This window comes from Apodemus sylvaticus, chromosome 12 (genome assembly GCF_947179515.1).
Source record: "Apodemus sylvaticus chromosome 12, mApoSyl1.1, whole genome shotgun sequence".
NCBI lineage: Eukaryota > Metazoa > Chordata > Mammalia > Rodentia > Muridae > Apodemus > Apodemus sylvaticus.
The window spans coordinates 61,777,871-61,798,175 of record NC_067483.1 but is presented as its reverse complement, the minus strand read 5'-3'; the positions used below and the strand labels follow the sequence as shown (position 1 = coordinate 61,798,175).

The following is a 20,305-nucleotide window of genomic DNA, read 5'->3' as shown; positions in this document are numbered from 1 at the left end:
GAAGTCAGTTAGGCAGCTTATTGGATGCTCCTGTCAGTGGGCAGCATCCAGGCAAGAAATAACAAAGTAGGTTGGGTTAGGGTCACAGCAGTGTTGTTGAAGGGAATTTGCAGTAACTTCTAGGAATCAGTAATGGATTGGATCAGGATAGACATAAGAAAAAGTCAGGAACAACTCCAGATTGAGTTAGAAGAAATTAAAAGAAAAACTATTTGAGAAGTTCAAAGTTTCATATTGGATCCTTTAAATTTTAAGGTATTGATCTTTGAATTCTTAATATCGAGTGCATAGAAATATGTACCAAGGGGAAAGTGAGGACTACTGCCCCTGTCCTCAGTTTTCAGCATCACTGGGTTGTCATTGAGCAAGCAGGCAAGCTAAGTGGAGATGGCGAAAGGCCCACAGCTCCTAGTGCAGGCTGTGTGACTTGAAGTCCAGATGCTAAGCCCTGACTTCCTGTCAGAAAAATGGGACAAAGCATGAGGGGGTTTCTAACATACCTTGAACATAAGAATGAATGAATGTGGTACTGTACATACCACTCCCTCCCCACCTGGGGGTATATTCAAGACAGGAGCAAGAAGTTTGCCTACACCAGGTCCCTACACTATCTCTTCCTCCCTCAGCCTCCCTCCCTTGTATTTCCACCACCCCGTTTCCAATTAGCTTTGACCCTTCTCCTGTATTCTATTGGTCCCATCTAAAGCTCAAGGTGGTGCTTGTTTTCACAAGCAAGAGTTTTTGACAATGAGCTATGACATTTGACCTTTTCAAAAGGACTCTTTTGAAATTATCTGAGGAGGTAGATCAGAGGATTCTGGGAAGTATAATGCTCGTTACAAAGGAAACAAATACATATACTCACAGATTGGTGAGTGTGTGCTGGCCCAACTGGGAAGAGCTCTCACTCATTCCTTTGAGCACAGCAGCACAGCCTTCTCCTCCCCTGCACCTCCTCAGTTTTTGGGGAGGGAGCCACTTGCTATGCTGCCTCAGAGGAGTGCAAAATGTGTCTCTTAAAAGAACACAGCCATTTGTTCTCTGTCAGGATGCCTCTTTCATACTGTAATTAGAGTGCTGTGGGGGGTGTAAGTGGGGGAGAAAGAAGAATATGAAATGCTCCTACTTTCCTGTGGCTTATTCTTCCTGCACCACAGGGTTTTGAACCCAGTGAAATATTGTGACTGAAACATACACTATTATATGCGTACACAGAGAGAGGAAGCGACATGTGTGCCTTTGAGTTCATGCCTTGATAGTATCTATGTGCCAAACTGAGGTGGCACAGACTGGTGGGTAATTGTACAGAATGAGAGAGCTGAATTCTGCTCTGTAGCTCTTGTCTTTCGCTGTTTCCTAGCTCTTGCAACACCCCAGAGCCTTTATAGTCCTTTCTTAAAAGGTTTAGTTTGTATGTATGTTTGTTTATTTTTTGTAAGGCTTAGGATTGAACCCAGGACTTAATACATGCTAGCTAAGCAAGTGCTACATACTGAGCCATGCTGTGCTCTGCCTGGAAAGGTTTGAAGGACAACCATGTGAGAACTGTCACTTGTCACTGCCCACGGTACAGCAATTCCATGATCATCCAGCTAATGGAAGGGAACAGAGAAATTTGTGGAACAAACAGTGCGACATTCAAGAATATTAGCAGTGTTTGTTTTGTTTTCGATTTTATTTGTGGCAGTAGCAACAATGGGTTTTGTTCAGCTGAAAATTGTTAGCATCTTTCTAGCACATGCCAGCAGGGGAGAAGGTGGTGGAGCAGCCAGCCTGGCTCTGTTCAGTCCACAGGGATGATCTTTGTAGCACTGGACACATCTTATGTAAATAACAAAGCACAGGTGCCATTGGTCCTACTGATTTTCAATATAAATGTGTTATGAAATCAGGCTGGGTTGCATGCAGAGGTGAGCTCCTGATCTTCCTCTACTCCAAACCTTGCTTTGCCCAACACTCTTTCCACTTCGGTAAAATTCACTTCTTCCTTCTTTGCCACTCGAATCCTTGGGGTAGTCCTTGATTCATCTCTTTATTACCCTCTGTGTCAGAGTGAGGTCAGTGTGTCCTCTTAGCTCTACCTTCAGATTATATCCAGAACTTCGTTATTTCTCAATAGTCACACTCTGTCCAAGGCCAAGGTCATCTGGATATGTTCTAGAAGGCGTTGCTGATTCTGTCTCTAAGTCCCCTCCAGTCTCTCAACAACAGGGCAGCCCAAGACAGTCTTAGCAAACTTCAATCAAATCTTGTAATTACTCTGCTACATCTCCAGTGATGGTGTCCTAGTTGTACTGTGAAGAATCGATTCTTCTCCCCCTCCATGTGAATGGCCTGGCCTTCTTTCCCTGTATCTACAAAATAAAGAGACTTCAGTATTAGAAGTTAAAGCAAAAATGTTATCCTTTCCTTTGTGTTTCTATGGCATCTGCCTCTTTGAATCTCCATAATTAAAATGCTACGTAGTGTGGAGCTTGGAGCTTGGCAAGTTAAACAAAAGTATAGGTCAGCTGCTACTTGTTGTAGACCTCGGACTGATAAACCAATAGTCCTTTATCTGCTTTAGCTTTTCTGGATATGAAAGTTGGGCTAGGACAGGTGCTTTTGCAGGTCCTGGCTGCTCCATATCCTGATCTGAGAGACCTGTGGTCTTTCTTTCATTGTTGCGGATATAAAGCAGAGGTGCAGAGGCTGGATGTTTCATTTCATGGAATGCCATTTATTTGCCATACCAATTTGAAGAAGAATCTCTGCTCTTAGGAGGCTCCTACTAAAGAGCTTAGTTTGGAGTATGGCTAACACTGAGTGTCTGAGCATTTGCACCTGAACACTCACCCTGCTTATGAGAGTCAACAATGGATGGGATTTTGAAGGCCAGGTTCTGTTTTAGCCATCTTTTATTGGCAACCTAAGTCTCCTTAAATCCTTCCTGGAACAAGTCAAGGGCTAAGACATAAATAACTGTAATGTTACTGAACTGTGTGACCTTCAGCAAAGTGTTTGCCTTCTCTGGGGCTGTGTTTGCTTCTCTGGAAAGTGGGAGGAAAAGTTCCCCAAGTTCATAACATTGAACACTAAAAACATAATGGTGAATCAATCCTCTTGCCCTTGATCACCCCAGTTTTACTTTCCAATAGAATCACAGTGAAAGCAGGGTCCCCACACAGCCGCCAATCTGACTTTGCTGATTTCTGTGTTTGTTTCAGAATATTTAAGCCTGACAATATTTTTCTTGGTGCCTAACTTAAATCCCTCCTTCCAGAAGCAAGGATCATAGAAGAATATTGACAAGGTTCCCCTGTGGATAGCAAAGCCTTCTGAAATTACGAACTCTGAAGATTAATCAGAGCGTGATCCTGTGGCATTTGTGTGCTTTGCAAAGTCCCCCCACGCCCACTGCATGGACATCAGAGGGCTGGTGGTGTGAGCATGTGTATCTGCGCCAATGTGTGTGTGATGAAGCATGCAAGTGTGTACAGGAGTGTGGGTAAACAGATCTTTGAGTCATACGGGCCAGTCCATCCTGGCAGGCTTTGTCTTCCTTTCTGGTTGCCATGACAGCAGAAAGAGGCTCTGCATCAGTAAACAAAGCTTGCTGTATGCTCTGAATTAGGAGCAGTGCTCTGGAACTAGGGGATAAGCTAAGAGCTGGTAGTCTTTCCCCAGAGGGCTTTACAGCAAGTCTTCCTAAATATTTTGTCAGTAGATGAGCAGAGCAACTTCCTTCCGTTTATGTTGGGGTATGAGGTACCACAGCATGGCCAGAAGCAAGGCTTTAGTGACCCTCCCTTCAAGTCCCTAGAATTCAGCAACATCATGATACCTACTAGATTTGTGCTTGACTAACGCCCTCCTATCATTGCCTTATGGGCTAACACCAGCTACAGAGATCGACTATGCTGTGAATTACCTGTGACAATAGCTCCTTTGTAGCTTGATGAATTCACAAAGAAGAAATCAATTTTCATATTAATATAAGCATGATTTGGAAGTGAAATCTGCCTTCTTTCCTGTTACCTCTCCAGACATATATGATACATGTTTGGGGCATCCTTCCTTGTCTGAGATTATTTATGTAATATTTCTACTTTCTACTTTATTTTATTGTGAAAATTCAGAATTGGCTGTGTATAGGAGTTGATTTTAACAATTTATGGCTCCCATGGAAACTACTGGAAAACAAGAGCAGCCACAAATATAAATCCAATAACAAAAATGAAATAAGCCTTCTACCACAGTATTCAAAAATCAGACTTCTTACATCCCATAACTGAAATTTAGGAATGTGAACTTAGCATACACATGCAGAGACCAAAATGAAGAGTCAGCCAGACCCAACTCCAGCTCACCCTCTACCAGGCTTCTGTGTCTTAAGGGGACCTGCAAGTGATCCTCCCAGGGGAGTGAGTAGAGTGGGAAGAGGGGCAGGCCAACACTAAGAATGGCAAGAATAGGAAAAGGCCAGTGAAGCCCAATTCGGGTACTTGTGACTGTCCTATCTCTTTACAGGTCACTGTTTCTAGAGAAGACTTGTTCTAGCTTGTACTTGGGAACAGAGTTTTAATGAAATAGTCTCTCATTGACCAAGTCCTCACCAATTAGCCTTTATCGGTGGTTCTCAATTTCCCTAATGCTGTAACCCTTTAATACAGTTCCTCATGTTGTGGTAACCCTCAACCATAAAATTATACTTGTTGCTACTTCATAACCATAATTTTGCTATTGGCATGAATCATAGTCTAAATATCTGATATGTGACTCCTGTGAGAGGGTTGTTTGATCCCAAAATGGGTCACAATCTGCAGGTTGAGAACCACTGGGCTACCCTGACTGGCTAGTAAGGCCCAAGGACTGGGATTAGACGTATGAGCCATTACACCTAGCTGTTTTGTTTGTTTGGTTTTGGTATTGTTATTGTTGTTGTTGGTGGTGATGGTGGTAGTGGTAGTGGTGGTTCTGTAGTTTGGATTCATGTCCTCATGCTTGCAAGTAGACACTATCTTCCTAGCCCTTTGGGTTTCCTTCTAATGTCAGCTCTGACTGATGAGGAAACAGAGACATTCCCTCCCTGTTCATTAGCAGCAGATGCTGCCTAGATACTTTGGTCTGAGAATAGAGCTGCTGGTGCTTCTGCCGCATCACATGCTCATTTATTTTAGTTCTGGTTTGGAATTCCAAAGACTAGACACAACACATGGGCACTCTGTTACACCATGGATGTAGAAATAGAGAATGGAGCTGATTTTATACACTCGCATCTTAAACCCAGACATATGTCAGGAGACCTCAAAGGATCTGGCCACCCTTCTACTACTATAAGCTAGAATTCTCCCTTTAAAGTTCAAATGTTTTATCTAGAGGAACTGGACATCTTGAGATTTTCAGAGGTCCACTCTTTGAGATTACTAGATTTCACAGGCAATTTAGTAACGGGTATCTGGTCTCTAAATAAGGTCAAGGTCATATGTTCTGACTTTGTAATGGCATCATTTGTATAATCCCTTAAATTCTTATACAAAGGAGACAATACTCAGATTCTTATGAGAAAGAACAACAGAAGGAACATTCTGGCCTTTCTAAGTCCTGGCCACCTACATGCTCAGGGTCTCTAAGGATAGAATGGCTGCTTATTCCAGGAAAATAGTAGAGATAATACTATTTACCCCTTTCCCTTGTAAATTCAATATGAATACATGGTGACCATGACCTGGACACAAGATAGCAGATATAAAAGCAGTTTGACTAGTGCTGTGAATTATTTTCTTGGTCTTTATTAATACAACATAGAAACTGACTTCTATTCTGTTATCTCAAATGAAAAGCTCATTAAGAAAAAAAAAATAAAACTAACTGTTCTTATATTCCTACCTTCCTCCGACTTGAGCTAACACAAAAATCCAGCTTGTAGATTTTAATCACTGACTTCTCACAGCATGGGAAGAGGGGAAGATAGCTGAGGCACTGTGGAAACTAACTAACCTGGGATTGGAAGGTGTGCCTTTGAATTCCAGCTCTTTTTCTCTTTGTGGTCTTGGGCAAATAACCTTTCTACACCTATCAGGGTTTTGTTTTTCAGGTTGGTTTATTTGTTTGTTTTACAAATATAATACCCCAAAATGTTTTTTAAACCAAAATGTAAGCATATTTTATGGACATTAACTGCAATATTTTATGGAATCTACTTTAATAGCGGTGTTAAAATTCTCTGATTCTGCTCATATGTGATGCCATGCTGGCTTTGCCTGGCCTCATGGAGTCTACAGACTAGCAGACATCTAAGTGGGAAGAAATAACTTTTGGCACAAAGGTTTGTTCTCTTTCCTAAAAGTATTTTTTATGTAGATATTTAGAAATGTAGTTCTGCTTCAGTGATTATGAGTATTTAATTTTTTTCTCTGTGCAGACATGCACACTTGTCATCTGTCCTTGTACGTGTGTGTGTGTGTGTGTGTGTGTGTGTGTGTGTGTGTGAGAGAGAGAGAGAGAGAGAGAGAGAGCGCTGGTATACATGTAAATCATGATGAAGTCAGAGGACACCTTCAGTGTCTGTCACAGAGAGAGGATGACAGGAAGGAAAAGGGTGGTGAGAGTCAGGAAATGCACAGTTGCCATTGGCCAAACGGAACAGAGACAAAAGCCACTTGATAACCGACTGCTTTCCCCTTCCTTAGAGCTGCAGCAGCCTGTGAGGGTGGTGAGGGATGCACATCTTTAAACAAACAAACAAACAAACAAACAAAGGCGTGCTCCTATTTGTGTGGCTCTGGGCCAGTAAGATCCTTCCAGGAAACTAGGTAGAAGGGAACCAGACCTAAACTGCAGAGAAAAGGGAATCTAGCCAGAGAAACAAAAGACCCAGAAACTTTCAAAAGATAGAGGCCAGACTTGCTGGCTAAGCCTGCCCCAAATCAACCCGCACCATGATCATAGAGGCCAAAAGAAAGTGACACAGGATGTCCTGTATATATTAATTCTATAGAAACTGTAGTCCAAAAAAAAAAAAAAAGGCATCTGTGTTCCAGGGTTCCAGCAACACACTTGGCTCTCTTGAGCTTTTACAGTGATGAAGTTTTCCTTTACTGAAGCTTTTGTTATCCAAGGCAGAGGAGTCACCTGCTTACTGATGAGTATATCTGACGCTTAGAATTGTTGAACATATCCTGTGTGTGAGGCTTCTTTTCATATGGGAGGATGGAAAGCTGAATAAAATGTGGAACATTTTAACAAAATGTTCCTCTGGTTGGGCATGGAGTTACATGCCTGTGTTTCTTACACTTGAGGGGCAGAAAAGGGTGGATCAGGAATTCAAGGCTAGCCTTCACTATATTAGTGAGTTCAAAGCTAGCCTGGACCATAGTAAGTGGGTTCAACATAGAGTATAATAGAAAGGAGGTCGGATTTCAAATATCTGAGTTGTGGTTCGTCTCTGTGCTTGCCATTTCAAAGAACCACTTGATACACTTCAGACTTAGTTTTCTGAGTCAGATACTGGAAACCTTGGTGCTCGTTCCCCTAGATGCTCAGGGATTATTCCCACACCTCTGGTTAGATCCTACTGAGAGTCTCCTTTGTAGTGAAATTTGAAATACTACTTCAGGTTGAATTTTTCCCAGCCCAGCCCCCAGAGCTAGTTGGAGGTTTAAGACATGAGTATATGTGAAGCTATGAAATGGAACTTGACCGCACCATTGCAAGTGGGTCCTCTACCCAGGGGAACCAGCTCGGTGTTGACAGGAAGCCCAAGCAAAGCAGAAGCAGGTATCTCTCTGTGTCATGTCCAGTGTCCCTGCCCCTCTGCTGCCACTAGGTTACATTGCTCGGTCCATGGCTCATTTCTTCCCTGGATGCTAGGGAATGTCTGGCAGGACCCTTTGTAGGTGGGTTTTTTATTTACGAGGATCACATTACAAGGATGCTTCCAACTGTACTCCTATGAGACTACAGAAGCAAAGGAAAGCTGGCCGGAAAGGTAGTGGCTAGGGAAGGATTGGTGGTGATAGTTTTTGACGAATCTCAATAGCAGGCGATTGGTTATTTCCTATCTGATAACCCATTGGATATGCTCATCTTGTTTTTTTTTTCCTACCAAGGAACTCTGGTACCATTCTTCCACCTCTCCTTCCTTCCCTTTTCTCCAGCTCTCTCTTCTCTTCATGTTCCTTCTTCTCTGGAGTATAAGACCTCATGCGTCTTTGTGTATACATGCACGCGGAAGTCAGAGATAAACCTTGGGTATCAGGACTCAGGAGCCATCTCCTAAATTGCTTGAGGCAGTACTGACATGGACCTTGAGCTAGGCTAGCTGGACAGCAAGGCCTAGGGATCTACCTGTGCCTTTCTGTATTTCCCCCAGTGCTGGCGTTATATGAGTCCTGGTGGTCAAGCTAAGGGCCTCATGCTTGTGTGTCAAGCACTTTGCTACCTGAACTCTCTCCCAAGCTCCAAGATTTAGTCTCTTTCCTATGCCATAGAACAGCTTTGCCCCTGTACTTGTCTCTGGGCTCTTCCTTACTCTTGATCCTCACTTCCATTTTCTCTCGGTCTCAGCGTCCTCTGCCTCATTCACCTTCCCATTATGTTTCTCTTGGAGCCAGGGCCTAGCCCATCTTTCTTCCTTTCCTATTTAATGGACACCAACTGCCACTTAGTCCTTCATATTAGGAGGGTTACTGACTTTCAGCGACAATCCGTATTGAATACCACATTATACTGGACACCATAGCAGCATGGCTTCAGTGATCTGAGTTTGCAAATTACTTCTCTGAGCCTTAATTGCCTCCTCTGTCCAATGGGGATGTTAACAGTATTTTATGAGAGCCTGGTGAGGATTAGATGGGTTTGTGGGCTTGAAAACCCTCATATAGGACTGGCACACATGTATTGGTGAATATAACTCAATCACTAGTGAAAAACTAATGAAAAGTAGAACAGGGGCTTTGAAAGGGTTAAGGATTCCATTGTGGCTGAAGACATAGGCCATAGCATTCTGAAACTGACACGTGGCTGGAAAAGCTCTTTTTAGTCTGGAAAACAGGGCAAGGATGGGGAGGCCTCCTGCCCACAGCAGAATGAAGCTCCCTTCAGTAGGACACTAGAGGGAGATCATTTTGCAGAAAGTAGAAATGAGGTGAACAGAGGAGTCCAAATACTCTTGCTTCACTCTTTCTCTTCATCGTGGTGTTATGAAAATTTAGGGGATTGTCCTTGTTGTCCACAGGGAATTTGCCAAAGAAAGAGAGAGAGTGGAGAACCGAAGAGCGTTCATGAAGCTCCGGCGTCAGCAACAGATTGAGCGCGAGTTGAATGGCTACCGCGCCTGGATAGACAAAGCAGGTAAGGTTTAGGAGTAGAGGTAACTGCGCATGTGTAGTCAACTAACCCTGCCCATACAGCATACAACTCGCATACAATGGGCAACCTAGACTAGAGCAGAGAGGAACACTGAGCGCTCTGTGAGTGATTAGGCTCCTCTTCTGTTTTGAGGTCTAGAGTCTTTTAGAAGTCTTTAGACCCTTCCACCCTTTTAACTAACCACCTTCCACAAAACAGGAGCATTATCAAACTGAACTCAGGAAAAGAGTATAAAATCCAGTGCCGAGGAAAAAAATAAAACCAGTCTGGTGATACTTTATACTTTGCTTCACTCTTGTGACTGATAATCCATGCATTCAGCAAATATAGATTGAGTGCCTACTTTGTGCCAGGGACTCAGAGTACGGGGCTGAGCCAAACAGACCGTCTTGACTCCAAAGTTCATGTCTCCTGGAACTGATTCTTCTGGAGTTGGGAAAGAAGCAATAAACAGAATAATTAATAACTCACAAGAAAATGGTATGAGCAGTGGGAAAATGGATCAAGCAAGGTAGTGGAGTGAGGCTGTGCTACAGCTTCCCCCCCCTCAAAAAAATATTCTGCATGGGACTGCATGTATATAGAAACTTGAAAGAGAGGAGGGACTGACCACAGAAAGATGTGGCAGAGAAGAATTACAATGTCCAATGAGATTTAAGGGAGTGGCCACTGCTTCCCCAGCAGCAAAGAGGATGAGAACATGCTTAGGTGTAGAGAGGCATCATGAAGGCAGTCATAGACAGTCACAGTGATGGATCACTGGGCTTTCTAGTAAGCAGAGGCATCCTGTCTTGAGATTTTAAAGGAACATAAGTTTGCTGTACTTGAATTAGACCCTAAAGAACAAGGCTAGAGGCAGTGAAGAGATGACCACGGGGCCACTGTAGCTGTCCAGGCAGGAGACAGAAATAAGGGCAGGTGTTCACCTGGTACCTGAGCTGTCTGCACTGCTCACTCAAGGGCAGAATTTGGGCCCAGCTATAGGGATGGGGCCAGACCTGCTGTGAAGGTGTTAACACAGAGCCACCAGATTCAAGGGCTCAGGTGCTTATGAGAGGCATCAATCACCCACTATCTGACAATAAAACTGAAGCATTTGCTTTCCTTATTATTTTAAAGACTGGATTGCATTGGTGTTATAGATCTTCATTTTCCTCCAGAGCAATGAGTGATTTTTTTAAATAATAATAACAATAATAAAAATTCACCTGGCAGTCAGCATCTTACTCTATTCCTAGTAGAAAGCCAGCCACAAAAGGGAAGTCACAAATGGGCAATAGGGACCTTGACTTGATGCGCCATTCTGCAAGTCGGATTCTTCCAGGAGAACTTGCAATGACACAGTTGCACTTCATGTGCTGCCAACACTCCAAAGCCCTCTTTAAGCTCAGGAGTCAACTCTTGATTATCTACAAGGGTGCAGAGGGGATATGTATGGTTAAAAGCCAGACATATCCTCTGTTTTGAACATCCACATTTCTTTGTCATCCTGAAGGCAGGAGCTAGGCATTTTGGTTGTATGCCCATTCCACCTTTCTTCTCCAGCCTACTGAGTAAGGGTGAGGGGGGTATAAAGCTCCCCTCCCTCTTCCCAGAATGGCAAGTCCACCTTACCTTGGGAAGGCAAGCTGATTTGCCTCCAGGCCAGGCAGGCAGCTTGAAGTTTCCAACTGTCCTTGGCATCCTCAGTAGTGGAGCCATCTGACAAACTGCTGAGTGAACTGGCAGAAAACCCAGGAAAGACTTCCCCCAAGCCTGACCGTGACCCCACCCAGGGTCAGGTGCCATGGAATGTGGCTCCTTTTGCAGTATGCTTTCACAATCCTTGCAAAATTCCAACTCCCCCACCCCTTTTTCCAGTTAGCAAAGGCAGCCCTCTTCCCCCTCCTAAGAAGAAGAAGCACTGCAGCATCACACTGTGCTTCCTGGTCCTCCCCTTTACAAGTGGAGCGTGAGCGCATCAGACATATGGGGAACATTTCCCTGGAAAGACACTCAAGTTCGAAAGCGAACTTGGCAAAAGGCATTGGTGGGGGAAGGGTGGTTTTAGCACATCTAGAGCCCTTGAAGTGCTTCTCAGAAATCCTCAGCAACCCTGCACATCTTCAGTCTTTCCCGGGAGCTTTCATATCTGCCCGTTTTAAAGTCAGGCACTATGCATAGCAAAAGCAATGTCTGGCTAAGGTAATTAAGTTCACTATAATATAGTTCATCAGGGATTTGATTTTACAATGACACCCTCCAAATGTTTTATAAAGTGCCTTAAAAACCTCATATGTCTGCATGAAGGGGCATCCTACCTGTAACACTTCACCTGTTAATGTGGCATTTCACCAGAGGCGGTACTTGAAGTCCTAAGCTAAACATTATGATGTACTGTAATGGCTATCCTGCATAGTAATGTCCAAACCTCAAAATGTTCCCTGGAAAATGCATGCTATATGCTTTTGATTTTATATGAAGGTAGAATTACAGCAATGGCTTTACCCTTTTCTACTTGTCTGTTAATTGCTGTAAGTGCATACCTCAAGCCTTTGTTTGACAAGACCGGCTGCAAGCTTTTCTCCAACATCTTGGATCTTTGGAAATGATTGTCAAAGGGCCTATGGGCTAAAGTAGGATAGAGATCAAAATTCAACACCTTCATTCTTAGAAGGGTACTTTGGAAACCAGCAGATATGGGACAGAAAGGCTGTTTCGTTGGTCCCTTTGAAGGAGATGGTAATGAGGTCTACTCATATAAATCTCTCCATCAGTTGATACCTCATTGATGATTCTGCTCCTGAAGAGAGGAAGACTAGGAAAAGAGGCCTTAAAGCGCTATGTGTCATCTTTTCCTATACCAACAAAAAATTGAATGCTCTAGCACCAATGGGCCCTTCAATTTGCTGGCACCCACTGTGCATTGAAGAATGGATTCTGACACTAAACATCCCCTGAAGGTAGCACATATTCTATAGATTAAAGCCTTGGTCTCAGGGTCTCTCTATTTCAGAAACCAGAAAGTAGGATCCAAGATGGACCTTAATTCTGTCTGACCAAGCTGCTCAGTGGTGGTGCACTCCTTTAATCCCAGTACTTGGGAGGCAGAGGCGGGCGGATTTCTGAGTTCAGTGCCAGCCTGGTCTACAGAGTGAGTTCCAGAACAGCAAGGGTTATACAGAGAAACCCTGTCTCAAACAAACAAACAAACAAACAAACAAACTTCTGTCTGGCCAAATGTACATTTGGAAAGTCTTACAATCCCTGCCTCTCATCAAGTCAATGATTTTTTTTTTTTAAGAATAGCTTCTTTTTTAAAGAATAAAGAATAACCTTGGAAAAAGGATACTTACTGCTTAATATGAAATACAACTTAGAAACAGTATAGATCATGGATGTATAGGATAAAGTATAAGATGAGGCTTACGAGGCTCTAAGTACACAGAGGTGTTCACTGACCTGGAAACTCTCAATGTACATTGTTTGGGAAGTTTGTGGCGATTTCCATACATAGGAATGTTGGATTAAATTATTGGTCATTGGTAATAGAACAGTGACCCCAGGCTCCCCTCTATTCCTCAAAGCTAGGAATGGGTAAACAAATTCTACCTCTTGATCATGTGGCTGGGTTTTTCCGGCTATCAGCTCCTATCCTTAAGTTATCCTGGGCTCTTTCCTACCAAGAATCATCTCATTAGCATACAAAAGACAGCTCTGTGCCAGGAACCAGAGGCAAAACACACACACACACACACACACACACCCCAGACTCAAGAGTATACTCCCACCTTTAACCTCCTTAGGTCAAGTGCTGCTCAACAAAGGCTATGTAGAGTTGGTGGGGGACATGCAGAAGCAAACCTGCCTTTTTGCTGAAGACCCTTGGGCTCTTCCCCTCCCCTGCCTTAGCGTCATGAACATGCATAAGCCAAAACAGCCTCATTTCCTGGATCAGGGGGACAAATGCTGTAGCCAGGGGGACAGGAAGAAGGAGGTATTTTCTGAGGGTTTGGTAGAGAAAGAAACTTGGGCAAAAATAACAGAAATAGAACATTTTTCACTTATATCAACTTAGGGGATTTTAATAAAATAATACTACTTCTTCCTGTTCCCATGGAGCATCAGTTATAGGAACTCTACCCTTTGTCAGCATCCCCCATGAGCCCCTCACTACATATCTTCCTTGTTCTGAGAAGCCTGTTCCAGTAAGGCTTGATTCCTCTCCACGCTGGTGCCCACAATGAGCTCTGAACTCCTTTTTTAACACTCTCTATGTCTCCTTAAGCCAGAGCTGTCCCTAAGGGATTTTCGTTTTGCAAAATAATTTGGCATTTACAGATGATTTACTAAACCATTTGTTTCTATACAGAGGAAGTCATGCTTGCTGAAGAAAATAAAAACTCGGGAACATCAGCCTTGGAAGGTAAGGAAGAGCTGCGAGCTGTGCTTTGTTAGCATTTGCCCTCTTAGGCGGTGGCAATCTCTCTTGATCAAAGAGGAGAAAGAAAGAAGAGGGGGGCACACTGGGATTTGAAACACGAGAGTCTCTCTGTAATAAAATCCCTCATGCTTTAAAATGATGAGAATTGAGTCACGGATTTAAATGCCTTTTAAAATGATGGAAATGAAACCCAAGAGTTGCATTGTTCCAGGGCGTGTGATTGATAGAGCTCAAAGAAAAGACCATCATACAACCGATAGTCTATGAAGGGATCTGCTATTAAAATATATGGGGATCATCTTGGGACCACTTTTGTTACTGGGAAATGCCATTGTTTAGGAAGAGCCAGAACGAATAGACAGGGAGGGTCTGTTTACCTACTGCGGTTAGATTTAGATAAACTCCAACTGGGATTTGAAACCTATGAGCATCTGCAGGTGCTGCAAGCACAGCACTGGCTGCCATTCTGTAGACTCCAGAGTCCCATCACCCTGGCTCCAGTATTAAAGGCCAACAACGGTGTCACAGGGCCCTTGCACAAGGCCTCTTGCCCACAGCCCTCAAAGTTTTGTCCAGGATGATCTGGGTGTACTTATGGCCTCTCACTGGCCTTCCCCTTCCCTGGCGTAGTGCTTCGAAGGGCAACCATCAAAAGGAGCCGGACGGAGGCCATGACCCGAGACTCCAGCGATGAGCACTGCGTTGATATCTCTTCAGTGGGTGAGTGATCCAGTTAGATCTTCTTTTCCTACTCTGGATCTCCCATGAAAATGAAGATCCTGTCTTTTGAGAAGAACTACAAGGAAAAAGAACCCAAAGGATCCAGAATCTAGGGACATAATTAAGGGAAGGCGTGGGACTCTAACCTAGATGATAATGATTTACAGAACAGACAAAAGGACCAGGGGATGCTGTGTACATGAAACTCGGGGTGTAGGGTTCTTCAAGTGTGACAGATGGATCTTGTTTGCAGATGTATCCTCTCTTTCCCGGGTGTGACAGTGAGAACCCACGTTGGGATACAGGTTGAGTATCCCTAATCTAAAAATCCAAAATTTGAACTGTTCCAGAATTAGACTTCTTCTTTTTCTTTTTTAAACAATGCTGCAGCACCACAAGTGGCAAATATTCCACACCATGAAACTTTGGGTTCTCCCACAAAGTTATTTAAAATATTATATGAGGTTGCCTTCAGCCTAGGCATGTAAGAGGTACCTGAAATATACATGAACTTTATTTGTAGACGTGGGTCCCACCTCCAAGATACTTTATCATGTGCAGCTGCTACTGCGATCACTAAACTAATACTCTGAAATCTGAACTGCTTCTGGTCCGTATATTTTGGATAAGGGATACTCAACTCATATATTTCAAGAATCCTGAGGACCTATTTCTTCTAGTGACCCACATGGGAGGAGTTGAAGCCACTTGCTTAACCATAGTAGCACCAACCTACTTCCATCCTGTGAAATTTAAACTAATTCCTTTTGACACCCCACTGATGTGACTACAGTTCAATCCTAGGTTCTCTTACAGATTCTGGCCGATGACAGGTTTTTTTTCCTCCCCAGAAAAAAAAAAAAAAGAGGCAGGATCTCACTCCATCCTAAAGAGCAGAAGAGACTTACAGAGCCCATTGCTGCTTTGTATTGCCAGTGGCAGAAATATCACAAGTGCAGCGGAAGGATCTCGGTGTCTGAAGCATATCTGAAAGGAAAGGGCAGAGAGAACCCTGATCTGTTCCAGATATAAAGAGCATCCTGTTAGGATTCAAGATGCTGGGTGTCTGCCTGGTGTCCTGCTTGGGAATCTTTCAGTTTCCTAGGACTTGAGTGCCTGGAGAGGAAAATCAGGGTTTCTTCCTGTGGAGATTAATTAGCCCATAACATAGGGGTTGCCCAGGTCTGCAATATGGCGGTCACCTTGCCCTGGTACTCAAGCTGTCCAACTTGCCCTTTGGATGCCACCTGATCGTGGAGGGTAAGCCTGGCATATATTGTTGTCTCATTCCTCCTCATTGCCCTTCCTTAGGCACACCTCTTGCCAGAGCCAGTATCAAGAGCACAAAAGTAGATGGGGCCTCCTATTTCCGGCACAAGGAACGGCTTCTGCGCATCTCTATCCGCCACATGGTCAAGTCCCAAGTCTTTTACTGGATCGTCCTGAGTGTTGTGGCTCTTAATACTGCCTGTGTGGCCATCGTTCATCACAACCAGCCACAGTGGCTCACTCACCTCCTCTGTAAGTGAGCAGCAACTGCTGTCCCCTCGAGTGGGTGGCTTGTTTTCTTTGTGGGAGTGACTGTAAGGGCCTAAAGCATGCTAACTGTTCCCACTGAAGGAAGCCCAAGCTGCCGCAAAGGAGGATGGGTTTTCAAATAACTGCGTACAGCCTTCATGATCAGTGAGGTGTAAACAGTCACTGCTGGTGTTTAACAACCCCACAACGATGGTTACAATGAGTTAGAGTTGTACCTTGGGTCCTAGAAGTTTCTTATGGGGGTTTCTTATGGTTGAATCATTGAGACCTGGGAAAAACATCCTGAGAACAAGAGATACATTAAATGAACTTTAAAAAGGAACATATAAGTCTGCTCTGAATATGACTGTTTCCCGGTATGGGTGATGGTCAGGAGACTGTTCCATATAGTTGTATAGAGGAGAATACACATCTTCTTCAGCTAATCCACAGTAGAGACCTTTCTTCTCCGAGCACTGCCCTCTGCTTGAAGGCCATTGATAACCCCCCTCCTGTTGCTAAAGGGCAATATTGGCTGGGCTGGGGGCTCATCCCAGCTCATAGTGCTCAGAAATTCGGCTTTGCCCAATGCTGACATCTTACATGCTGCGACCTGGGGCTCCTCTGTAAGGGGTATGTGTTTGTTGGAGAACAAACGAACTAATACCACCCATGGAACAAATGATTCTACTTTTGCTACTTTCAGACTATGCAGAATTTTTGTTTCTGGGACTCTTCCTGTTGGAGATGTCCCTGAAGATGTATGGCATGGGGCCACGCCTTTATTTTCACTCATCCTTCAACTGCTTTGATTTTGGGGTAAGTCCTCAGAAGCCTGCCTGTCCTTCAGTTCCTTGTTGATAGGCCCCGGGTTTAGATAAGCAGCTTGGTCTGTCACTCAGCGTGAGCCACTGAAATCTTAAGTTGTAAAGGAAGCATGGCTGTGATGAGAAAAAGGGAGTTTAGAAGCCAACGAATCTTCACCAGGCAAGGATTTGTTTGATTTTTAAAAACCTCTTTGGGTTTTAGTGTTTTTATTGATGTATAACACATAAGCTAAAGAGTGTACATTTAACTATATAGCTCAATGAGATTTTACAAAGCTACTCATAGCCAGAATTTTGAACTACTTATTATCTTGGGCGAAGTCTGGGAGAGAAGGACAAAGGACTTAATTCCAGAGGTGGCTTTAGAAGAAAGAGGTTGTACATTTGTTTATTTTCTACTTCAGTGTAAAATGAGCATAATTGTCTCCATATGCCCTCACATGAACTCACACACTCTTGTATTAACACGACGCCATGCAGAACATTCCATCCAGCTGTGTACTTTGTATTTAAGATTTAGGTGTGTGTGTTCTTAGTGATGTCCAGGGTACATTCACACACTGGCTGCCTGTGCTGCTTCCATGAGTCCTGTACAAGACATGAGGTGTTATGAGTCAGCCTGCCCTCTACTCAGAAAGTGACAGAAACCACAGGGCTCATCTCACATACCTGGTTCACATCAGATCAAAGTAGCAGGACCAGAGGTTTCTGAGCCACCTCTCTTCCTGCCAAACCCATTTCCTTTTCTGCCAAAGCTCCAGTCAGGTGATAAAGATTCAGGGCACTTGCCAATCTACATTTTCACCAAGAACAGACGGTTCTGCGCACAGGCAATTTCCAGACATAATAGCTAGTAAGAGACCATTTTAACCTTGATTTTTCTCATATACATATTTTTCAGCTTTGTTTTAAGGTCTCATTTTCATTATTTCTCCCCAGTCCAATGCCTACAACAGAGTCAACATTCCATAAATGTATGATCACAAAATAACTCAGAGCCAGCCATAATGGCATGCTCCTATAATCCCAATTCTCAGGATGCTAAAGCCAAAGGACCGCAAGTTTGAGGCCAGCATTGGCTGTGCAGTAAATTACAACCTGGCCTGAGCTCTATAGTGAACACCTGTTTCAGAAAACAAAAGCTGGGAGGTGGGCTGGAAAGGCGACTTAGTGGTTAGGGGTGCTTGCCATCCTATCAAAGAGCTCCTGTTGGGCATCTAACACACAAGCCAGGAGGCTTACAACCACCCTAAACTCTAGATCTAGGAGACCCTACAGTTCTGTACTCTGGGTCACTGCACTCAAATGTGCAGCTACACATAATTAATCAAAATAACTCCAAAATGCAGAAGTTAAAGCTGTATGGTGTTAATAAACCTTCTTGCCTAGCATGTACAGAGAAGGTCCTAGATTCTGTTCCAGTTCCCATACACAACAATAATCTTGAAATGTTAATTGCAATTATGGCTTCCTATAGCAATCAGGCCCCATGTCAACAAAGATGCTATTACATCAAGAATTACAAGTCCTCAGTTCCTGAAAGATACTTAACACAACAGCACCTAAATGTTCTAAGCAGTGCTGCAGCCTGGAATGATGAGAGACTGCGGATTCTTTCTGAGATTTCCATATTGGAATACAACCTAGCCTAACTAAATCAGTTTCCATGAGTTGAGTACCACTCCTTTGTCTGTGTATCCAAGGTGATATGATGCAAGATTCATTGCTATTAAGTTTGTGCAAAAGCCATGACTAGGCATTGTAATTTCACTAAGGTCAAGTCAGTAAACCAATGCCAGTGAGCAGATTTAAAGTTAGGAAGGAGAAGGGGGAGGGGGGCATGTAGCCATTTTTCTTTGGTAGCTTCTCATGTTTATAGCTTGATTAGAGTTAGGGCTGGCTGGGGAGGGAGGGTCTCAATTTTACCTAATGAGCCTAATGAGAGCTGATGACTGTGTACTAAGTACCAAGATGCTTCTGTCTTCCCTCTCCCTCTTCTCACTGTGACTGGGTTTATTTCTTAGGTCACAGTGGGCAGCATCTTTGAGGTTGTTTGGGCAATCTTCAGACCTGGTACATCTTTTGGAATCAGTGTCTTACGAGCTCTCCGGCTCCTGAGGATATTTAAAATAACCAAGTAAGTGGTGCCACCTGGCCTCCCCCCACACCTTTGAGAACAGAACTCTTATTGCCTTCTCCCCTTGCTTTCCCCACTCTCTGCTCCACCTCTCACATTCTTCTCCCTTCCCTATAGACCAAACCAGAAAACTGTTAATGGCAAACTGCTGAGGGTCACATTTCCCAGGGGAAGACCACCTTGTTTTCACAGATCCACCAACGCAGTTGTTCTCAGCCTTCTAGGCAGATGGCAAGCTGGCCTTGGGAAAGACATGGTACTGTGCCATACCTGTGACCTTGTCTGGCTTTCACAGGTATTGGGCATCCCTCCGGAATCTGGTTGTCTCCTTGATGAGCTCCATGAAGTCTATCATCAGCTTACTCTTCCTCCTCTTCCTCTTCATTGTCGTCTTTGCTCTTCTGGGAATGCAGCTCTTTGGAGGCAGGTAAGGGCCAGGGGCCTCTCCATCCCAAAGAAGCTCTCATTAGTCTCAGGACTGGAAGTGCTGATGCAAGGTGATTGGTTTGATGTATTAGCATCCTGCTTGCTCTTAGTCTGAATTGTCTATAGATAGGCTTGTGAAAACCAATGTCTCTGCTGTTGATACATATGCTGAAAATGGTCCTCATGCTGGAGGACCTATCCCTTTGAAGCTCTCTGTGAAATGATCAATGTGGAGCTTCGTAACTGCTGAGCCCAAACTCTGCCTTTTGACTTGTACCTTTCAAAGCTCGTGATTTTTTTTATTTTTGAGATGCAGGGGCTACCATCTTCATTGACCATATTGGAATGGAGGGGGAAGGGTGATGGGGAGAAGAGAGAAATGATGAAAACTGCAATCTTGAGTCTGGAGAACTTGGAAAGTGACATTCGATTCTCCCTGAATTTCCTTTTCAGGTTTAACTTCAATGATGGGACTCCTTCGGCTAATTTTGACACCTTCCCTGCAGCTATCATGACAGTGTTCCAGGTATGAGGCCAACTGATAGCTCAGAAGTGCTGTGTGGGGCCCACAGACCCAGCAGTGTAAGAAGGCAGTGGCTTGAGTATTAGGGCTCCCATTTTCTTCCCAGAGTACACCTTGGAGTATTCCTCCTGTTTGAGGAATCATTACAGCAATCTCTCAAACTCCTGTGCCTCAGTTACCACCAGGAAATGGCTTTATCTCAATCACCTAGTTACCCTTCTCCCCATACCTGTGAGTTTGTTAGACATCAAGTCTGGGACATTCAGTCACAAATCACATCTATGGTTTATCTGACATCTGAAATCTGGATACTTCCTGACCTATGCTCAGTTTAATGAGGTAATAGCATATCTTTCTACTGCCATCTCAAATTAGTAGGA

At 43.8% G+C, this 20,305-nt stretch overlaps 1 protein-coding gene across 3 annotated transcripts in view; it reads left to right on the top strand.

Annotated features, from left to right (window-relative positions):
- The window catches only part of Cacna1e (calcium voltage-gated channel subunit alpha1 E), a 309,640-nt gene that overhangs the window by 204,155 nt on the left and 85,180 nt on the right, over positions 1 to 20,305 (top strand). For all 3 annotated transcript variants that reach the window (XM_052200273.1, XM_052200272.1, XM_052200271.1), the window contains exons 8-15: positions 9,218 to 9,333; positions 13,703 to 13,756; positions 14,405 to 14,494; positions 15,806 to 16,015; positions 16,719 to 16,831; positions 18,864 to 18,976; positions 19,272 to 19,403; positions 19,856 to 19,928. In XM_052200273.1, the coding sequence (XP_052056233.1) occupies positions 9,218 to 9,333; positions 13,703 to 13,756; positions 14,405 to 14,494; positions 15,806 to 16,015; positions 16,719 to 16,831; positions 18,864 to 18,976; positions 19,272 to 19,403; positions 19,856 to 19,928 (901 nt within the window). The remainder of the gene's footprint in view (positions 1 to 9,217; positions 9,334 to 13,702; positions 13,757 to 14,404; positions 14,495 to 15,805; positions 16,016 to 16,718; positions 16,832 to 18,863; positions 18,977 to 19,271; positions 19,404 to 19,855; positions 19,929 to 20,305) is intronic.